Consider the following 17,447-nt stretch of genomic DNA (forward strand, 5'->3'; position numbering starts at 1 on the left):
ACAGTCGGAGGGCGGCCCAGGGACTCCCCAGGGAGCACTGGAACAGCACGGTGCGCAGGGTTGCTGTTTTTTTAATGTGGCGCATACCTGTAATCCCAGCACTCAGGAGGCTGAGGCAGGAGGAGCATTGTGAGTTGGAGACCAGCCTGGGCTACAAAGTCAGCTGAAGACCAGCCTGAACTGTCTCAAAGACACAAAACAAAGTCATCTGTGGTTCATGTACAAAAGTTCAGCTAGTATAAATCATCTCGATCATCTCCCGGGCTTTTAAAATTCTGAGGCTCTTTCGCAGAGAGCAGAGTGCTGTTTCCATTTTGGCCACCGGGTGGCGCCACAGCAGAAGCTCTGCGCCCCTGACCCTGTTCCACGCCTGCCCTCCCGGCGGCGGCAGTGGCAGCGCCACCCCGGGAAATGGCCCCTGCCTCCTCAGTGCCAGTGTTTTGAGTCCTGTGCATCCTGGGCTGCAGGAGCCCTGGCTGCAGGTGGCAGACACTAGCCTGACGGTGCTGAGGGGACAAGCCGGGGCCACTCCTGCGTCAAGGGACAGGTCACTTTATGCTTCCGCTTCTCCAGGGACGCTGGTCCTGAAGGCTGAGGCTTGTGAGCTGTCAGCCAGGCCCATGGCCCTTGGGCAGCAGGGGCTCTATTTCTGTTCTAGTCTAAGGGTCAGGAGGGGCAGGCAGGAAGGGCCAGCTTCTCCATCGTGGTGGGCGAGAACTGGGCCAGCCAGAGCCTCAGCCACCACGAGTGCAGCCGCACCTCAGCTCGCTGGGGTGACACACGTGGGCAGGGTGGCAGGCGCCTGGCACCGCTCTCTTGCCAGTCACTGCCCCCCCCCCCAGTCCTTTCTCCATTCCCACAGCAGTGGGACCACACGGTGGCAGTGGACAGGAGCAGGGCAGAGGGAAAGACCCTCTTCTATGCCACTTCCTGCCCAGCTCCGATGGCCTGGACAGGCATCCTGCAGGGCAGAGCACCCCTGCTCAGAGTCCCTCCCCCGGGACTCGGCCAGCTGGCAGCCAGTGTGTACCAGGTCACTGCCTTTCCTGTGACTCAGTGTCTTGGGAGGGGCCAGATGGAGAGGACTGGAGGCTGGTCTGTCCAGAAGTCCTTGACCTCCTGGGGATTACAGGGCCCCTGGTGTCCACTCCCAGGCTCTGCCCTCCCGCCCCACAGGTGGCACTGCTGAGCCACCCTCCACGTTACTTGGGCGCGGCACTGCCACAGAAAGAGCCAGGCCCTGGGGTCAGGGTCCCTGTGCCCTGCCGCGTGGCCCTGGGAGTCTCCTGACCTCCCCTCGGTGGGTGTCATGGGGGTTAGCAGGGCTGCGGAGAGCCTGGCCCCGATTCTATCCTGAAAGGCAGCAGACCCTCGATGCAGTGCAGGAGAAGGTGCAGGCGGCTCCGACTTCCAGCCTAGAACTCCCCGTGGTGTCGTCCGCCCCACCTGACCCCTTGCTGACAGGGGCCAGCCTCTCCCTGTCCCTCTTGTGGCCATCTCTTTCCCCCTCTCACCCCCGCCACACCCTCCCGAGGTGCCTGGGTGCAGACGGGACAGGCCAGTGCCGCCCTCCTGGGCCTTAGAGTCCCCATCAGCCCGGCACCTCCCAGCCGGCTTTGTGAACTGGGGCGGCTTCCACAGCAACGGTAAGGAGTCCGCCCTGCAGAGGGGCAGGGCTCCGTCAGGTTCAGCTGAGCCAGCACAAGCTGGACAAAGGGGACCCAGCTCCGGATTCCCAGGGAGCCCCACCAAGGCAGGCGTGGACGGCTGCGTCCAGACCTGACTTGCATGCAGCTCCGCAGCTGGACAGAAACCCCAGCTGCTCGGGGCAGACCGTGGACGTGACATCAGTCCTGGGCGGGAAGGAGCTTCGTCATCCCGACCCATAGAACCTGGGATGGCCGGGTTTCCGCTACTGATTTTGGAGAGCAGAGTTCTCAGTGGGAAAGTGGCCGTCCTGCGAGGGAGCGGCTATCCAGACTCTCCCTCCCGTCCTTGGTACTGGTGAGTGGCCAGGCAGGTTTTTATGGTCCCACCGGTGGGACCTCCCTGTCCAGGGACACTGACTGCTGACTGCTCTGTGGGCCATAGGATGGGGCTGGGTGGAGGAGGCCAGGAGGCCACAGGAGGAGGATGTTACTAAGGTCCGGCCTGGTCCTCCAGGCCCTCGGGACATGGAGTAACATGGGCAGGGGCGAAGGTTTGGCGGGAAGGGGAACGAGGGTGGCAAGGCTGGCTTTGGGGGCCGTGGAGCAGACACCTGGGAGCAAGTGAAGCAGGCCTGGGCCCACTTGCTGACCGGCTTCTTGACGTGCAACCCCAGGATCAGCACAGCAGACAGGTGGGGAAGATGTGACCTCAGGGGAATGCGGGTGGACAGAAGGGACCGGGAAGACGCAGGCAGAGTCTGGGGACACAGAGACCCAGGGGAAGCCCCTGGGAGAGAAAGGGACAGCCAGGTACCAGCCAGAGGGACACATATGAGACAGCTGCAGTGAAGGGCCGGCCACGAGCTCCAGGCTGGCTGTGAGCACCACCGTGTCACTGAGTGTTGGCGACAGGGTCCCTGGACTCGCCTGGAGTGGATTTAAGCAGTGCACAGGAGCAGATCCGGAGGGGACATTTTGGAGGGGTATGGCGGTGGAGAGACCAGGTGGACAAGGCTGGCGCTGGGAGCCCGGAGGCTAAAGAGGGGCAGAGGCCGGGGCAGCTCCAGGCTCAGCAGACTGGGGCATGTCAGCACCTGGAGGGAGCGTCTGTGAGTCCAGCAGGGCAGGGAAAACCGTCCTGTCTCCTTTCGGAGGGCTGTCACCTCCCCGAGGCCCAGCCCCTCTCCACCTGCCCGGCGCTCCGGGGATTCCAACGCAGTCTGGTCTTCCGCAGCTTCCGTGGTACTCGGCCCCGCCTACACCGCCCATGGCCCGCCTACTACCCGTGAGCTGCATCTCCATTGGCTGACGTCGCTTCGTGCCCCGCCTCCCTCTTCCTCGATTGGACAAAAGATCCTCCCGTCAGCGCCGTTGCCTGGGAACGGAAGGGGCGGTACGGGGAGGGGGAGTTCCCAGGCTGCTGGACCCCGACTGGAAGACAGTGTGGAGGGCTTGTGGGGCGCAGGCCGGGTGAGCCGAGTGGGCGCTGGCGGTGTCCGCCGCGAACTGAGGCCTCCTTGGGAGCACCGCGCCGCGGGCCCTGCCGTGTGTGGGGGCCGATAAGGTCCGAGGGGCCTTCCCTGGGCTCCCGCCGCGGGGCAGGCTCGGCCGGAAGGGGCGCCGGGGGCCACGCCGGGGCTCGGAGGGGCCGCCTGGCCTCTCGGGATGGGGCGGCCGAGGGCACCCGCGGCCTGCCGAGCGCGGCTCCTGGCCGCCCTGGGGCTGGGACGGGACGGTCAGCTGTCCCTTCCGGGTGGGCGCTGGCTGGGAGCTGCCCTGTCGGATTCTGGCCGTGGCTCAGGAGCGCAGCCTCAGCTGTCAGGTGGACGTCATTCAGGACCGGTCATCGGCAGGGGGCAGAGCTGGGCCCTCCGTCCGGGGGAGGCTGGGTCGGGAAGGAACACAGCTGAAGGGAAGTGTGGGGGTCAGGGGACTCTGGTCTAACTGGTGGAGTGACCGCTGAAGGCAGGCCAGGGTGACCGGCCGTCCCCTGGAACGGCAGGGGACAAGAGCTGGGGTAGCTCATGACGGTGGTCAGCTATTGAGGGTTCTTGCTAAGATGGATTAGAAGTCTGACTAAAAGGTGGACCAGCCAAAGGTTGTTGTCACTTGTTGTGGCCCATTGGACCTACTGTTTTATTTAAAAAATTCGTTTTTGGTTTTTTTGAGACGGGTCTCACTCTGTAGTGCAGGCCGGCCTTGAGCTCACGAGGTAGCCAGACTGGCCGTGAACTCACACCAGGCCTCTAGCCGCAGCCTGCTGAGTGCTGGGATGACAGGTGTGCGCCACCATGCCCAGCTCAGAGCTACTGTTTTATTAAGGTTTGGAATTAGCCTAACAAGTTGTCCACAGTGAGGAAACCCAGGGTCACCATGTGAATTCGGTGTTTGTTTATACCCTAGCTGCAGAGCTGGGCTCGTGCATGGGAGCGGCAGGGTTGTGAGTACTGGTGTCCTACGGGTCCCCTCCTGTTCATTCTCGCCCTGTGTCCTCTGAGGCCATGGCTTCTCTCCTCCAGCCCTGTGGGCTCTCAGGCCTGGACACTTGTCCTGAGGCTCTGCTGGGCACTGTAGGACAGTTAGCAACAGCCCTGGCCTCCGCCCCCTGGATGCTGGTGGGACTCCCCTCCACTGATGCGGACCACCGTGCCCTAGGCTGTGGTTGGTGTCCCCTGGGTACAGAGCTGCCACCAGCTGTGGCCGCTGGTCCCAGCAATCCTGATTAAAAGTGGCACTGAGAGGGGTCCTCTTAGGAGTCGCTGTACGAGCTGCCAGGGTGACACACAGCCAGTCAGGGACAGGAAGGCCAGAGACTTGCTTGTGGAGGGAGGACACATCAAAGCTCCACTTCCTGCATAGCAGATGGAAGAGCTCTGGGCCTGACCACGGTGGAGGCCAAGAGGAGTTGACTTTGGAGCTGCGTCCCCCTGCCGTTGTCTTGCAGTGGCCATGAGGAGGCAGGTTGTCCCCGCTGTCCTGTGATGTGTCCTTCAGTGGTGCTGTCAGGCGCTGAGGCTGGGGGTGCAGCGGCCAGGGCTGTTCCTAGGCGGCCCCGACCCCTGACCTCTCACTGACCGTGCTCCCTGTGACGGCTCCCGTGAGGAGCAGGTGGACCGAGGGGTGAAGGGGAAGAGTGTCCCTGTCCTCTGTGGCCCCCTCTGCCCCTCCATCCCCAGAGTCCTCTGCCGTGCTCCGCCCAGCCTCACCGTGTCCCTGGGTGCTGTGTCCTGGTGCCTGGGACCCCATCCTCTCTGGTCTTCTGTGTTGGCCACGGCCACCTGGGTTGAGGCCTGGCCCAAGTGACGTGGGCAGTTGAATGAATGGTGTCAGGAAGAGGCGGACTGGCCTCTCGGGCACAGCCACTGGGCACACGGATTCTTTGGTGTCTTTGGACCAGTGTCTCCTGGAGAGTGATTACTCTGTTTTGTGCGAAGTGGCTTTGCACATTGAAGGGGCTGGAGGTGGCTTTGGCCCCGATCTGTCCTTGGTGCCTTCCCTGCTGGCTCTGGGCTTATTTTCTTGCAAGGCCAGTGGCCTTGAGGACCCGTCCCTTGTGTGCTGAGCCCTTGCTGGCCTGGCACTGGGGGGCCGCACAGCAAGGCAGGGGAGGCGGCATGGAGGAGCGGGTGACGCTGTCACCGGGTTGCTGATGGGACTGAGGCCTCGGGGAGCCGGGCTGCTGTCAGGACCCAGTGGGCTGGCCTCTGGGAACCGGCGCTGGGCACCAGGCGTGTGGCAGGGGTCTGAGCAGGGTTAGGAGGGGCCAGGAAACAGGTGGTTTTGGGTGCCCCGCTGAGGACACAGGGGCTCACTCCCAGGTTGGGGCTGGGTCAGCAGGGGACCCTCTTGTGTGAGGAACCCCGAGAAGAGTGAGGGCCCAGCCTGTGGCTCCTTGGAGCAGTGTTGGGGCAGCGGCCCGGCCCCACCAAGTGCCCAGTGAAGGAGTCACAGAACAGCCGGGGGCCTGGGTGTTAAGAGCCGGAGGGTGCTGAGGTCCCGGGCTCCAGGGAAGCGGGGAGCCTCAGGCTAGGAGACCAGAGGCCGGGAGATGAAGAGGAAGGCGTCCAGACCCTGCGGGACTCGGCGCTGGTGCCCAGCGGACCCTGTGGTGCACAGGTGCCCTGGGAGCTTTCCCGGGTGGGCTTGGCTGCTGCCACTGCAAGGGTCCGGCTTTTCCCTGGGGGCTCTGCATGCCATGTGGGTGACTTCTGGCCCTCGGCGTCACAGACTTTGAGGTCACAGACTTTGAAGCCACAGCACCATGCTTTGGGATGAGATGTGACATGGGCGCACCTTTTCCCCCCTCTGCAGGGCGCAGACAGCTCGGCAAGTTTCTGGGTGACTTGACAAATTCACAGAAATTAGGGGCTCACGCCTTCCTTTCCTGCAGGACTGTGGCTGCCACCTCCCCTGTGAAGCTGCCGCCTATCCACTGGCCACGCTCTCCCCGTCCCCCTAAATTCAGCGGGTGTTTAAAGTTGATGCTGTATAACTCCTGTCCTGTTGAGGCCTCTGTGACAATCCCGTTCCCTAGGGCCGAGATGTCGGCAGCGTGGCCACCCCGTACCCCTGGGTGCTGCCCGGAGTGGGGGACATGAGGCCCCACTGTGCACCCCCTGCTATCAAGGTGAGGTCAGCCTTGTGCTGCTGGGCATCAGCCTGGCCAGGGGGTGTCCTTGTTGGCCTGTCCACTGCTGAGAAACTAGAGCCCTGAGACGCAGTGGTCCGCAAGTGACAGCCCTGAGCCAGGCCGGTCCTGTTCTCAGGCAGGGAGAGGGGGGTCCCACCAGGGCCCCTACGCGGGTGACCCCAACAGAAAGACAGCAGCAGCAGGCCTCCGAAGGGCGGGGGGAAGAGCGGGGTGCACCAGCCACCGAGCACAGGGTGGCCGGGGAAGCCAGCGACCCTGAGGCCGGTGTCAACCTCATGGCTGAGATCTGTGAGGGTCTCCATAGCAGCCGGAAGGTGGGGACAGCCCGCATGGTCATTAGCTACCCAGGCCCGTGGCGGGGCTGTCCTGGGCCCCACAGTGACAGGCCAGCTGGCTGTAAAAACAAGCTGGCCATGCCTCGGAGGGCCTGGGAGCCGCGAAACGTGACAGAGCCCTCGATGCAAAATGCCTGGCGTAGAGAAAGCTGGGGGTGGCAGGTGGATCTGCGGTGGCCGGGGCTGGGGAAGGGGCACCACTGGGGATGCCAGCGTGGTGTTGGGCATCCTGCAGGGTGAGGGAAATGTTTCGGCCCCAGGTGGAGGCGGTTGTGGTCCACGAGGTGGACACATTGAACACCACCGAGCCGCACCCTCTAGGATGGAAAAATTGGGTTGGGGGACTGTCCCCTCCCGGTCGGGCGGGACACAAGGTTGTTTGTGCAGCGCTGCCTCAGTTTCCCCAGCTGGCTGTGCCCCTGCATCAGAGAAGTCGGGACAGAGATTCAGTGCTGCCCCTCAGCCTGGTGTTCGTCACTGACCGTGCTTTGGTGTGGGTCCCCTGTGTGTGGGTGCCCGGGCTCTTTCCGTGATGAGGCCTGCGGTGGTGATGGGGCTGGGCACCTGCCGGTGGGCCTGGGGTGGGCCAGGCGCTCCTCCCCTGGCTCTGGAGAGCATGGGGCTTCGCAGTGCCCTGGGCAGGACCGTGGTAGGCGCGGGAAGCCGGGCACAGCAGGCTCAGTGCCTGCCCGAGAGCGCACAGTGGAGGCAGCGGAATGGGGTCTCGGTAGCTTGGTGCCCTGGAGGCCGGTTTAGGCCGGTGTCCAGGGTCCAGTTTTACCCAGCGGCGAGGGGCCAGCCAGGGTCAGAGGTGTTTTTAAAGGGATGAAAGTTTGGGTTGATGGAAGTGCTGACCACTGGCCGGGCCGTGATGTGCACACAGGTAGACCAGGAGTCGGGCGTGGCTGCACTTCGGGTCAGCTGCTGACCTCTGCCTCGCTCCGCGGCTGCGTGGCCCGGCCGGCCGCCTCTGTGTGACCTTGGCCGCGCTGGCCCTCTGCCGAGGCTGTGTGCTGACAGCCCCGCCTTCCCTTTCCTGTCCTAGAAAAGTCCTCCTGAGGCGAGGAGCCATGGGCAACGGCAGGAGCCGCGCGGGGAAGAGCTCCTGCTCTCGGCTTCTTCCCAAGGAGCAGGCTGAGGTGGACAGGCTGTTTGACGCCCTGTCGGCGGCGGAGGACGGCGCGCAGGCCTCGCCCTGCTTCTCCCTGATGGCTCTGAAGGCAAGATCCTCACCGATGCTCGGCTCGAGGTGGGGCGGGGACCCCATGAATAGGTTCTCTGTGAGGCAAGGCGGCGCCTGGCTTTGGCTCCGCGGGCCACGCGGCCCTGCCGCGGTTACTCTGCCCTTGCGGCCAGTGATGTCTGCACGACCCCACCTTAAATCGGCACCGAGTCCGATCTGTGCTAGAGAAAGGAGTTTAGGGTGAATCGTGAGGGCCGAGCCGCTGAGCGTTTTTAACTGGAGGCCACATCAGAGGGGCAGCCGGCTCCCTTCCCTCCTTCCTCCGGCCTGTGTGTCCTGGCTGCCGTAGGTGACAGCCTGGGGCTGGGCCGCCTGGCTCAAGTGACCCAGACGTGAGGGAATCCAACGGTGCCCTGAGGAAACGCGTGAGCCTGGCATTCTGGCTCCCCTCACGGAGCTGAACCTGCCGGCCCACCTCATGGCCTGTTCTGGGGGTTCTGAGCCCGCGTTCGGGGCTCTCACTGAGCGGGCACGGGTGAGAGGAGGGGGTGGGAGCTGCTGTCTCTAACGGTCCATCTTCTGGATGTGCCGACAGCCCTGATGGGGGCACAGGGATCCCCCCACCACGCTCCTTTTGCAGATGGGGAACTGTGGGCGCTCGGGGGGTCACAGCCATCTGTACACGTCTCCAGGTCAGCAGCGCGGGGCTCGGGGCCGCACCCACAGCCGCACAAGTGCAGCCTGCTCTGGCTGCAGGGTGGGCACCAAACCGGGGGACGGGGAGCAGAACACAGGGCTGGGGGAGGACCCCAAGACCGCAGCTCTCTTTCAAGTTGGGAAGGAGTTAGAGGCCGCTTGGCAGGGGAAGGTTGGAAGCACCCACAGATACAGGAGGACGCTTGCGGGCAGTTTGCAGCCTGCCCTACAAAAACCATCCAGTGCGGCAGCCTGGCGGTCGGCGGTCAGTCCCGTCTGCAGGGACTTCAGGGGGTGTTTGTGAATCATACTGTTTTCTTATTTGTCACCTCTGGGCCAAATCAGATCTGATGTTGGAGGCCAAAAGGAAAACAGCGTTACACAATGTTATTGTTTAAGCTTCAAAAATCACCAGGCCTTAGCCGGGCGTGGTGGCGCACGCCTGTAATCCCAGCATTCTCGGGAGGCTGAGGCAGGAGGATCGTTGTGGGTTTGAGACCAGCCTGGGCTACCAAGCCAGCCTGAAGGGCATAGAGACCCTGTCTCAAAAAGACCAAAAAAAAAAAAAAATTATATGAAGGGTTTAGTAAGAATAGTTACAGCGCAGGCCTCAGACCCAGGATAAGACAGAAAACAGTGTGCTCAGAAGTCCCAGATGGCGAGAGCAACACTGACACCGCAGACCGGTGCCCTGCGGCTCAGGAGTCTGCGGAGTCCATGCTCCGGGCAGAGTGGCGAGCAGGTGGCCGCAGGGGCAGGAGGGACATGGCCACCTGAGGAGACTGGACAGGAAGGAACTGGGATGTCTGGTGGCCAGGGAGAGCCGGAAAGCTTCAGGTCGTGGTCGCTAGGCGGGGCTAGCAGCAGGCGCAGGAGGCTGGGTGGCTGCTGGAGCCCCCCAGAGCGGGCCTTGACCTCCTGGTTTCCTAGGACGCCAGCGGGAGCCCGCCCTCTCCAGCCTGTTCTCCACTTGTCCCAGCAGAGCCATGTTGGGGAAGCCCTGCCCGCAGCAATGGTCACCAGACTCTACAACGGCATGCGGCAGGTGGACCCAAGCGGGCGGGCGCAGGGGCCCAGGGAGAGCGTCTCTCGGGAGCAGTTCTCCGAGGCGCTGTCCCTCCTGCTGAGAGGCAGCGCCCAGGAGAAGAGTCTGGTGGTCCTGAAGATGGTTTCTGCCTCGGAGGGGCCCGTGAAGGCCAGAGAAGTACAAAAGGTGCGGCCTGTGTCCTTGTTGGAAGCTGAGGACAGTGACAGTGGACGGGTGGTGGCGTTGGGAGGCGTCCAGCTGTGGGGAGCCCTGGACACGCCCAGTCGAGGTCAGAGTTCCAGGACTTGGGCTTTGGTGAAACCTCTCTGCCGGCCGAGGGTCTGCTCCGGAAAGTGGGTAGCTCACCCCTGGGGTGCCCTCTCCCACACGCGCCAGCTGTTACCACGGGCATCAGAAGGAAATGGCCGGTCCGCGTGGTGGTGGGGACAGGGCTTGTGTGGTGGCGGAGCTGTGACTCATGGTGCCACGGTGCCCTTGCAGTTTGCAGAGGACCTGGTGGACTCCGTGGCACACGTCCTGACCCACAGGCAGGAGCTGCGGGGCTGGGCGGGGAAGGTGGCCTCGGGTGCCCCCGTCAGGGCGCAGGCCCTGGCCGCCCAGCTGGTCTCCGAGATGAGGCTTCCAGGTGAGCGCCCCCTGGGGACGGTGGGGACCTGGGCGTGGCCTGTGTGATTCGGCTGGCAGACAGGAAGTGAGCACCTCTGCCTTGCCCCGTGGCGTGGGGTTTCCTTGGATCCCCCGTTTCCACAGGAGCAGCCGTTGGCGCATGTGCTGTGCCTCTCAGTTCCCCCAGGCCGTCTTCGGGGTGTTCGGGTCACGTGAGATTCGAGCTTCCTGGATTGGCTGGGGCAGGATTAGGCGGTCACTGCCGGGTAACGCTTACCCCAGTGACACTGACTCCCCCCAGGTGGCGAGAGGCCTCAGGGGCCTCAGTGGCTGGACGGTGACTGTGACCGAGCCGTGATCGAGGACTGGGTCTTCAGGGTCCCCCACGTGGCCACGTTCCTGAGCGTGGTCATCCACAGAGGCCTCCTCGTGCCCTGCGGGTCCCTTGACCTGGCCGCGCTGGTCCCCGAGTGCGCGCTGGGGCCGGGCCCGGGGCTGGAGAGCCTGCTGGACGTCCTGGCCGTCATCTTCCTCAGCTCGCACCTGGCGCCTGAGCTGCGGGGCCGCTGGCGCCTGCTCTTTGCCTCCCGCCTGCACGGGCAGAGCTTCTCGCAGCTGTGCGGCCGCATCACTCACCGCGGGCCCTGCCTGGCCCTGCTGGAGGACCGCGACGGCCACGTGTTCGGGGGCTTCGCCTCCCGCTCCTGGGAGGTCAAGCCGCAGTTTCAAGGTGAGCCGGAGGCCGGCGGGAGCCTCTGTCTCTTCCTGTCCTGTGGGAAGGCGTGGAGCCGCTTGTGGGTGGTTTGGGCGCCACAGAGCTCTTCTGTGGCCCTGGCAGTGGGGTAGCATCAGCAGAAGGTGTCAGCAGCTCAGGCGGGGACACGGAGCCTGCGTCATCACACGGGCCAGGCCTGGGGGGCGGGAGAGGTCAGGCCACGGATGCCTGGGGGGGCGGGGGCTGGAGACAGAGTCCTGCGCGTCACGGTCACGGGCTTCCTGGCACTGCTTCCCCTTGGGTCTTGTTGGACTCTTGCGTGACCTCGTGCCTGGGCGGGAAGACCGGGAGGGCGGGCTCAGCGCCTCTGTCCCCTGGGTCTGCTTGTCTCCAGGGTCGGAGTCACTGTAGTTTCAGAGTGTGCGGGGTTGCTAGGCCTGGGCGTGGCAGGGCTCCTCCCTGAGTCCAGGGTCCCTGACCTCGCAGGCGGCCTTTCTGGGCACAGCTGGCATCTGGGGCTCGTCTGCCTGCGTGCTCCCCCGGGCTCTCCCAGTACTGTGTCCTTCCTGGTGCCTTGGTGGCCTCGGGACCCCAGCACCGTGACGGCTGCTGCTGTCAGCTCCCCTCTGTGGCCCCAAGGAGCTGCTGGCAGTGGCCCCACCTTCCTGCGGGTGTAGGCGACGCCAGCCTCCTCTTCCATGTGCAGAAGCACCTGGCAGAGGCCAGCCTGCCCTGCGGATGAATGGCAGTCAGGGCACGGTGGCCCCTGTCCGCAGCGTTGAGCCGGTGGACAGCTTCGGAATGACCCCGGCTGTGCTGCTGGCAGATGGGATCCTGGGTCCCAGCTCTTGCCCTGGGTGTGGTGCCTGCTGCTCTGGGCCTCAGCTCCCTGAACTCGGGACTGGTGCCATGTGGGCAGGCGGTGGAGACAGTTGTCATCGCCCAGCAGTGGCATCGTGAGCGTTGGCCAGGACCCTCGCTGTCAGCTGGGTTTTGGCAGGCAGTGCCTCTTGGGGCCTTGTCCTGCCTGGGTCCTGACGGTGAGGTGCCCCCGTGGCTTGTGCTGTAGGCAGAATCCCATGGGGCGAGGCTGTGGCTGTGGCGGCTGTGGGCCTCGTGGTGGCTCTGTCAGGTCCCCTAGCATGGACTCCCAGTAAATGCTGGTCATCAGTACCCTTATCATGGCAGAGCCAAGAGCTGCTTCTCCAGATTCCGGTGCCTGGGAAGCGCGGAGGGTGCAGAGGGCAGACCCCGCTGTCCGTCCTGTCTGCAGCTGTCCCTGGCCTCTGGTCCCTCACCCCGGGGCTGGCGAGGGCATCAGCTGCACCAGCTGTGCTGACCTTGGTCGCAGTGGCTCGGCTGCGTCTCACCCGAAGCCGTGGTGTTGTCCATGCCCCCCCTGACAGCTCGGGGGGCTGTCTGTGTCCTCGAGGTCCCTCAGGCCTCCAGTGCCCCATATCCAGGCCGTACATTCAATGTGCACCCGCTCTGCTTCCGTCCTGATCGCGGCCACCCCACCCTCGGGCCTGGCGCTCAGCTGCCGTGGTGCCTCTCTGGGCCGTGGGTCCTCAGCTCCTCACATGGGGCCCAAGCAGCTGTGGGCTCACCCTCTGTGCAGTCCGAGCTCCTGCAGTGTGCACCCCGGCCATGGGGCCTCCGGGGCCCCCCGAGAGGGGTGAGGAGGTCTCACTGCTGTGCTCACCCAGCTGAAGCCCAGTGGCCCTGCCTCATGCCCAGCTCACCTGGCTGTCCGTGTGTTTGCTCTCTGTCACTTCTAGGGGATAACAGATGCTTCCTGTTCTCCATCACCCCCAGCATGGCGGTGTACATGCCCACGGGCTACAACGACCACTACATGTACCTGAACCAGGGCCAGCAGACCATCCCCAACGGGCTGGTGAGGGCGGGCAGGGCTGGGTTGGGGCTGACGGGCGGGACACAGCTGACACCTGGACTCCACAGAGGACGAGCCCCACAGCTGCCTGGGGCCCCCGTGAGGAGCTGAGGACCCTGACACCCACAACTTAATGGCGAGGTGGATCTAGCTCGAGGTTTCAGAGGGTTCAGTCCGAGGCTGGCTGGTCCGGCCCGAGGGCGTGGTGGAGCAGCCTGTCGGAGGAAAGCGGCTCACAGCATGGGGGACAGGAAACAGGGAGAAGGGAGGAGCTGGGGCCTGCGGGTCCTACCTTGGGGATCCCTGGTGGCAGCTCGTCAGCCTGAGCTGCTCCATGGGTTTGTACAGCACCCCAGGAGCTGCCACCTTCCAAACAAGGCTCCTGGGGACGCTTTAGCTCTGAACCCTGGCAGGCAGGGCTCAGCCGGGCAGGAGCCGGGTCTCCCGCTGCCCTTTCTCCCCACCCGTCTCCCCCAGTGAGCCCCCAGCCTGTGCTTGCAGGGGCTGCGGAGGTGACACCCTCAGTTAGCTGGAGGGGCTGGGGATCCTCTTCCGGTTGCTGCCCGGGGGCACATGACCAGCCCACCCAAGGACGCCGATGAGACCCTGTCCTTGGAGCAGCACCCCTTGTCCAGCACCCCATGTCCATGCTGGTCATGGCCCGAGGAATAGAGGTGACACTAAGCGGGAGCAGCAGACACCTGCTGGGGCTCCCTTGGCCCAGTCAGAACCAGGGTATGCCAGTGCTCCCGGACCCCTGGGACCAGGGCCGGGTCTGCTCCTGTCCTCTGTCCTCAACCCAGCACCCTGCTGCTGAGGGTCAGAGTCTGGGCAGGGCTGTCCAGTGTCACCTGTGTCCACCTCTGCCATGTAATCTTCTGGGATCTGGGGGTAACAGCTTTGCCTCTCCGGAGTGCCGAGTGCTGTGTTGTGGGTGTCTGGGGACATCTGTGACCGTTCTGGGGTCATGGTACGGGACGCTTGTGTGGCACTGATGCAAGCTGCAGCCCAGAGCAGGACGGTCACCCTCCGCGCCCTTCCTCGGGCCTCAGTCCTGGGCTGGAGTCACGTCCTGGCGTTCTGGGCCCGGGTGGCTCAGGCCAGGCCGTCCCGCCTCCTCCGCAGGGCATGGGAGGGCAGCACGGCTACTTTGGGCTGTGGGTGGATGCCGACTTCGGGAACGGGCACAGCAAGGCCAAGCCGACGTGTACCACGTACAGCAGCCCGCAGCTGTCCGCCGAGGAGAACTTCCGGTTTGAGAAGATGGAGGTGTGGGCGGTCGGAGACCCCGCAGCGTCGTCGCCGGTGAGTGCAGCAGCCGAGGGGTCTGGCAGGACCCTGCGTGGGTGGAGGGGAGCCGGCTCCCCATTCTTAGTTTTTCCCTTAGGCACAGGCGGGTGGGCGGGTGGTGAGCTGGGAACCAGGGCCTGCTGTGCGAGCTGGGAGTGTTGGGCTTCCTCGAGGCTCCCTGGCTCTGCTTCCACTTCGGCCGAGGCACTGCCCACACCGGCTTGTAACTCCCAGCGATGCCGCCCAGGGGAGCAGGCCCTGGGCAGAGCATGGACCAGGCGGCGAGTGGGCTTCTCTCAGATAGGCAGGCACATAGCAAGAGCCGCTGCCCGGCCCTGGGGATCAGGGCTGCTGGCCTCTGCACCTCACAGACACTCCCTCCTCCTCCCCAAGGTCAAGGCTAAGAAGAGCATCCTGGATGCCGACCCCGAGGCGCAGGCTTTGCTGGAGGCCAGCGGGCGGACTCGCCACAGCGAAGGCCTCCGGGAAGCCCCAGATGACACCACCAGCCAGTGAGCTACTGGGGTGTGGACCCCGGGAGATGCAGAAGGCACAGCCCGTTGGGTAGTGGTGAGCCCTGGAGCCCTGGCTTCCCCCATGGGTTTAACTGGACCTTGGAGGTGCAGCCCCACAGACCTGCTCAGGTCGCCCCGACGTGCTCGGTCAGAACACATGGCCTAAGCCAGGAAAAATCCCAGAACCCCTGTGCATGGGACGAGCCGCTTAGCCTTACGCAGTGTTCATTTTGTACCAGTGGGGTCCAAAAACGAGACCTTTGGGGCTCTGCTGGCATCAACCGGCACAAACTTTGCCACGTGCAGCGGTCACCTGACTTCTTCCCAGGCCTCCCCGATGGCCCACTAGGAGGGCAGAGGCTGTGGGTGGGAATCGCCACGCTTCCAACAGTGTGGACTCTGTGTTCGTTATTAAAAAATCAACCCCAAGCCCAAATATCCCAGCACCGGGGAAGCAGCTGAAGAGGCTGGGGACAGCTGGCCCCGCCACGGCATGGGTCTTCAGGAGGTGTCGGCCGCTAGGGCTCCGTCTCCAAACCACTCACTGTGGCTGGAGGTTTGGGGTTCCATCTGCAGAGAAGCAGGGGTTCCCTTCCATCACTAGTGCGGGTCGGGGATACTTGGGGCCCCAGGTTCAGGAAGGTGCACGTGGCCCAACCCACAAACCCGCACTGAGTGCCGTCCAGTGCTGGCCTGGAGTCCAGACTGAGGCCCATCGGCCGGGCCACCCGCCCTGCCCCGGCGGCTCCCCTGGGAGCAGGCAGGTGACAGGACAGGACTCCAGACCGGAGAGCAGGAGGGCCCGGGATCCTGCAGTGCGGACCATTCGTCCTTGGGGTGCTGCGGTCCAGGCCTGAAGCCCAGGGCGGAGAGTCCCGGCCCTGGGGGCCCGCCCGAGGACCCCGAGCGCCCCTTGGGGCCCAGATCAGGGAAAAGGGGTCTCCGTTCCGAGAGAAGCTGTGCGGAAGGACTCGAGCCAGTTTGCGCTCTGCAGATTCCTGCATTTCCCTTTACCCAGCGTGCCCCGGGGCGACCCCGGCTGCGGCAGGGCCTTGTAAATCGGCTTCACAAAAGCGCCCTCTGCGCAGGCTGGGGACGGCGTCCTGATGCCGCCTGTGTAGACTTCGCGGGGTAGCCGTTGGCGCGTCTCCTCAGGTGCACGTGGGGGCGTCTGATAAGACGCAGAGTCCACAGTGGTTTCCACCGCAGTCCAGGGAATCGGGGTCCTCGTCATCACTGCGATGTGGATTTTTAAAAAATAAAAATGCAGTTGAATACCTCACTCCTAGCAGGTCTGCGGCGCCTGCATTTACTGCTGTTTGGGGCCCGGGTAGGTCATGGGGCCCTGCACCCCAACTTTACCCTGCACCCGGCCTAGCCAGAGTGCAGCGCACAGCCGGGGTCCCTGCTTCCCAAGGCAGCACCCTACTCCGGGATGGGGACGGGGTGCCCCGCCAGGCCTCTGGTACCCTGGGGGTGCAGCCCTCTTGCGGCAGGTGGGGGCCAGCCGTGGGGCTCCCCGGCCCTCGGCCCAGGTGCTCTGACACCTCTGGGCTGTCACACACTTCTCAGGGTACAGAGCTGCTCGCCGCGCCCATGAGGTCCCTGAACGCAGTAGGCCCTTGTGCAGGTCTGAAAAACATGGGTGACTGCATTTTAACGGGGAGTTTGTCCTGCTGGGGATCCGGAGTAAGAACCGCAGGGGTCGGGCCTCGAGGTCCCCTCCGTGCACTGACCAGCAGGGCCCAGAGTGATGGCCTGTCCTGTCGCAAACGTGGCTGCTGTCTCTCCCGCCAAATGTGTGTGTGTGTATTTATGTATGTTTGTATACGTGTGCATTTTGGTCTTTTTGAGTCCGGTCTCGCTGTGCAGCTCAGGCTGGCCTTGAGCTCACTTCGTGGCCCAGGCTGGTCTCAGACTCGCCACGATCCACCTGCCTCAGCCTCCGGAGTGCTGGGATGCAGGTGTGAGCCCGTGTGCATGCTGAGTAAGAGGGTGGGCGTGTGGGGAGCGCGGAGCGCGGAAGGCAGGCCTCCCTCCGGGGCTCAAGAAAACGTGTGATGTATGTGCGGTGGAGTAGTATTCATCCTCTTCATGGCTGAATACTACTCCACCGCACATACATCACATGTTTTCTTGACCCGCTCTGCCCTCCGTGGATACCCGTGCTGGGCCTGCACCTTGGCTGGCGTAAACCAGGCCACAGTAAAGCCGGGGTGCCTGTGTCCCTGTGGTTTGCTACCTCCATTCTTTTGCACCTGCAGTGGGTCACCTAACAATGCTCCTGGGCCAGGTCTTCCTGTGGACACGCTGCTGCCACGTGAGTGACAATTTATGGAAACTCAGAGTCTGGAGTCACCACAGCCGCGGGCCGAGAGGTGAGGGTCACCCCGTCCGTCCGTCCTTCCCCTGCTGTTTCTCAGCCGGTCCCTCAGCGAAGCTGCCTCCCACCCGCATGCCTGGCACCTAGCGGGCGACAGCGAGCCGTCCAGGGCTGCAGCCCGCCTGCCGCAGGCGCACCATCGCTGGCCCAGGGCCGGTCACTCAGCAGTCCTGGCCCTTTGTGTCCCTTTGCGTTTGTGTGATGGAGAACTTTTGCCGGGAGCGCGTGTTGGGGTTCGTGGAGAGCAGGTGTGGCCTGGGCGCGTCCATTTCCTTCCTCGGCCACTGAGGTCGGGGGGCACGATGGCGCCCTCTGCCCTTCCACTGCTGCTGCTCCTGTGAACGCCCTGGGCTGTGTCTGCACCTCTGTGCGTGTGAGTGAGAAACTTCGATCTTATGCAAACCGTGCTTTAGTGTTTGGTTTGGTTTGTTTCTTGGTGCCTGGTGCAAACCTAAAGTAATCAGCGGGCCCTGTCACCGCGC

At 64.2% G+C, this 17,447-nt stretch overlaps 1 protein-coding gene across 6 annotated transcripts; it reads left to right on the forward strand.

The window, feature by feature from the left end:
• The first annotated feature begins 2,980 nt into the window (after window positions 1-2,980).
• Window positions 2,981-15,864, forward strand: Meak7 (MTOR associated protein, eak-7 homolog). Of its 6 annotated transcripts, none has more exons than XM_013145854.2 (8): window positions 2,981-3,119; window positions 7,681-7,884; window positions 9,445-9,727; window positions 10,043-10,187; window positions 10,470-10,898; window positions 12,662-12,780; window positions 13,903-14,082; window positions 14,461-15,864. In XM_013145854.2, exons 2-8 carry the CDS (start codon window positions 7,706-7,708, stop codon window positions 14,581-14,583), a joined length of 1,458 nt encoding a protein of 485 aa, XP_013001308.1. In that variant the 5' UTR covers window positions 2,981-3,119; window positions 7,681-7,705; the 3' UTR covers window positions 14,584-15,864. The 6 variants fall into 6 exon arrangements, with proteins under 6 accessions (XP_013001308.1, XP_003460951.1, XP_013001311.1 ...); XM_003460903.4 differs by having other exon boundaries at window positions 7,681-7,855; window positions 9,497-9,727; XM_013145857.3 differs by having other exon boundaries at window positions 3,082-3,213.
• The last annotated feature ends 1,583 nt before the right edge of the window (window positions 15,865-17,447 follow it).

This window comes from Cavia porcellus, unplaced genomic scaffold (assembly GCF_034190915.1).
Source record: "Cavia porcellus strain 051 isolate PalLab524CR breed Dunkin Hartley unplaced genomic scaffold, mCavPor4.1 scaffold_4, whole genome shotgun sequence".
In the NCBI taxonomy this organism is placed as follows: Eukaryota; Metazoa; Chordata; class Mammalia; order Rodentia; family Caviidae; genus Cavia; species Cavia porcellus.

What these genes read in the sequence shown, in the direction of transcription:
- Meak7 (XM_063247778.1), top strand. Translation starts at nt 9,170, where the DNA reads ATGGCGAGAGCAACACTGACACCGCAGACCGGTGCCCTGCGGCTCAGG. An exon ending in AGACCATCCCCAACGGGCTG is followed by an intron (nt 12,781 to 13,902) that starts GTGAGGGCGGGC and finishes CCTCCTCCGCAG; the next exon opens with GGCATGGGAGGGCAGCACGG. An exon ending in ACCCCGCAGCGTCGTCGCCG is followed by an intron (nt 14,083 to 14,460) that starts GTGAGTGCAGCA and finishes CTCCTCCCCAAG; the next exon opens with GTCAAGGCTAAGAAGAGCAT.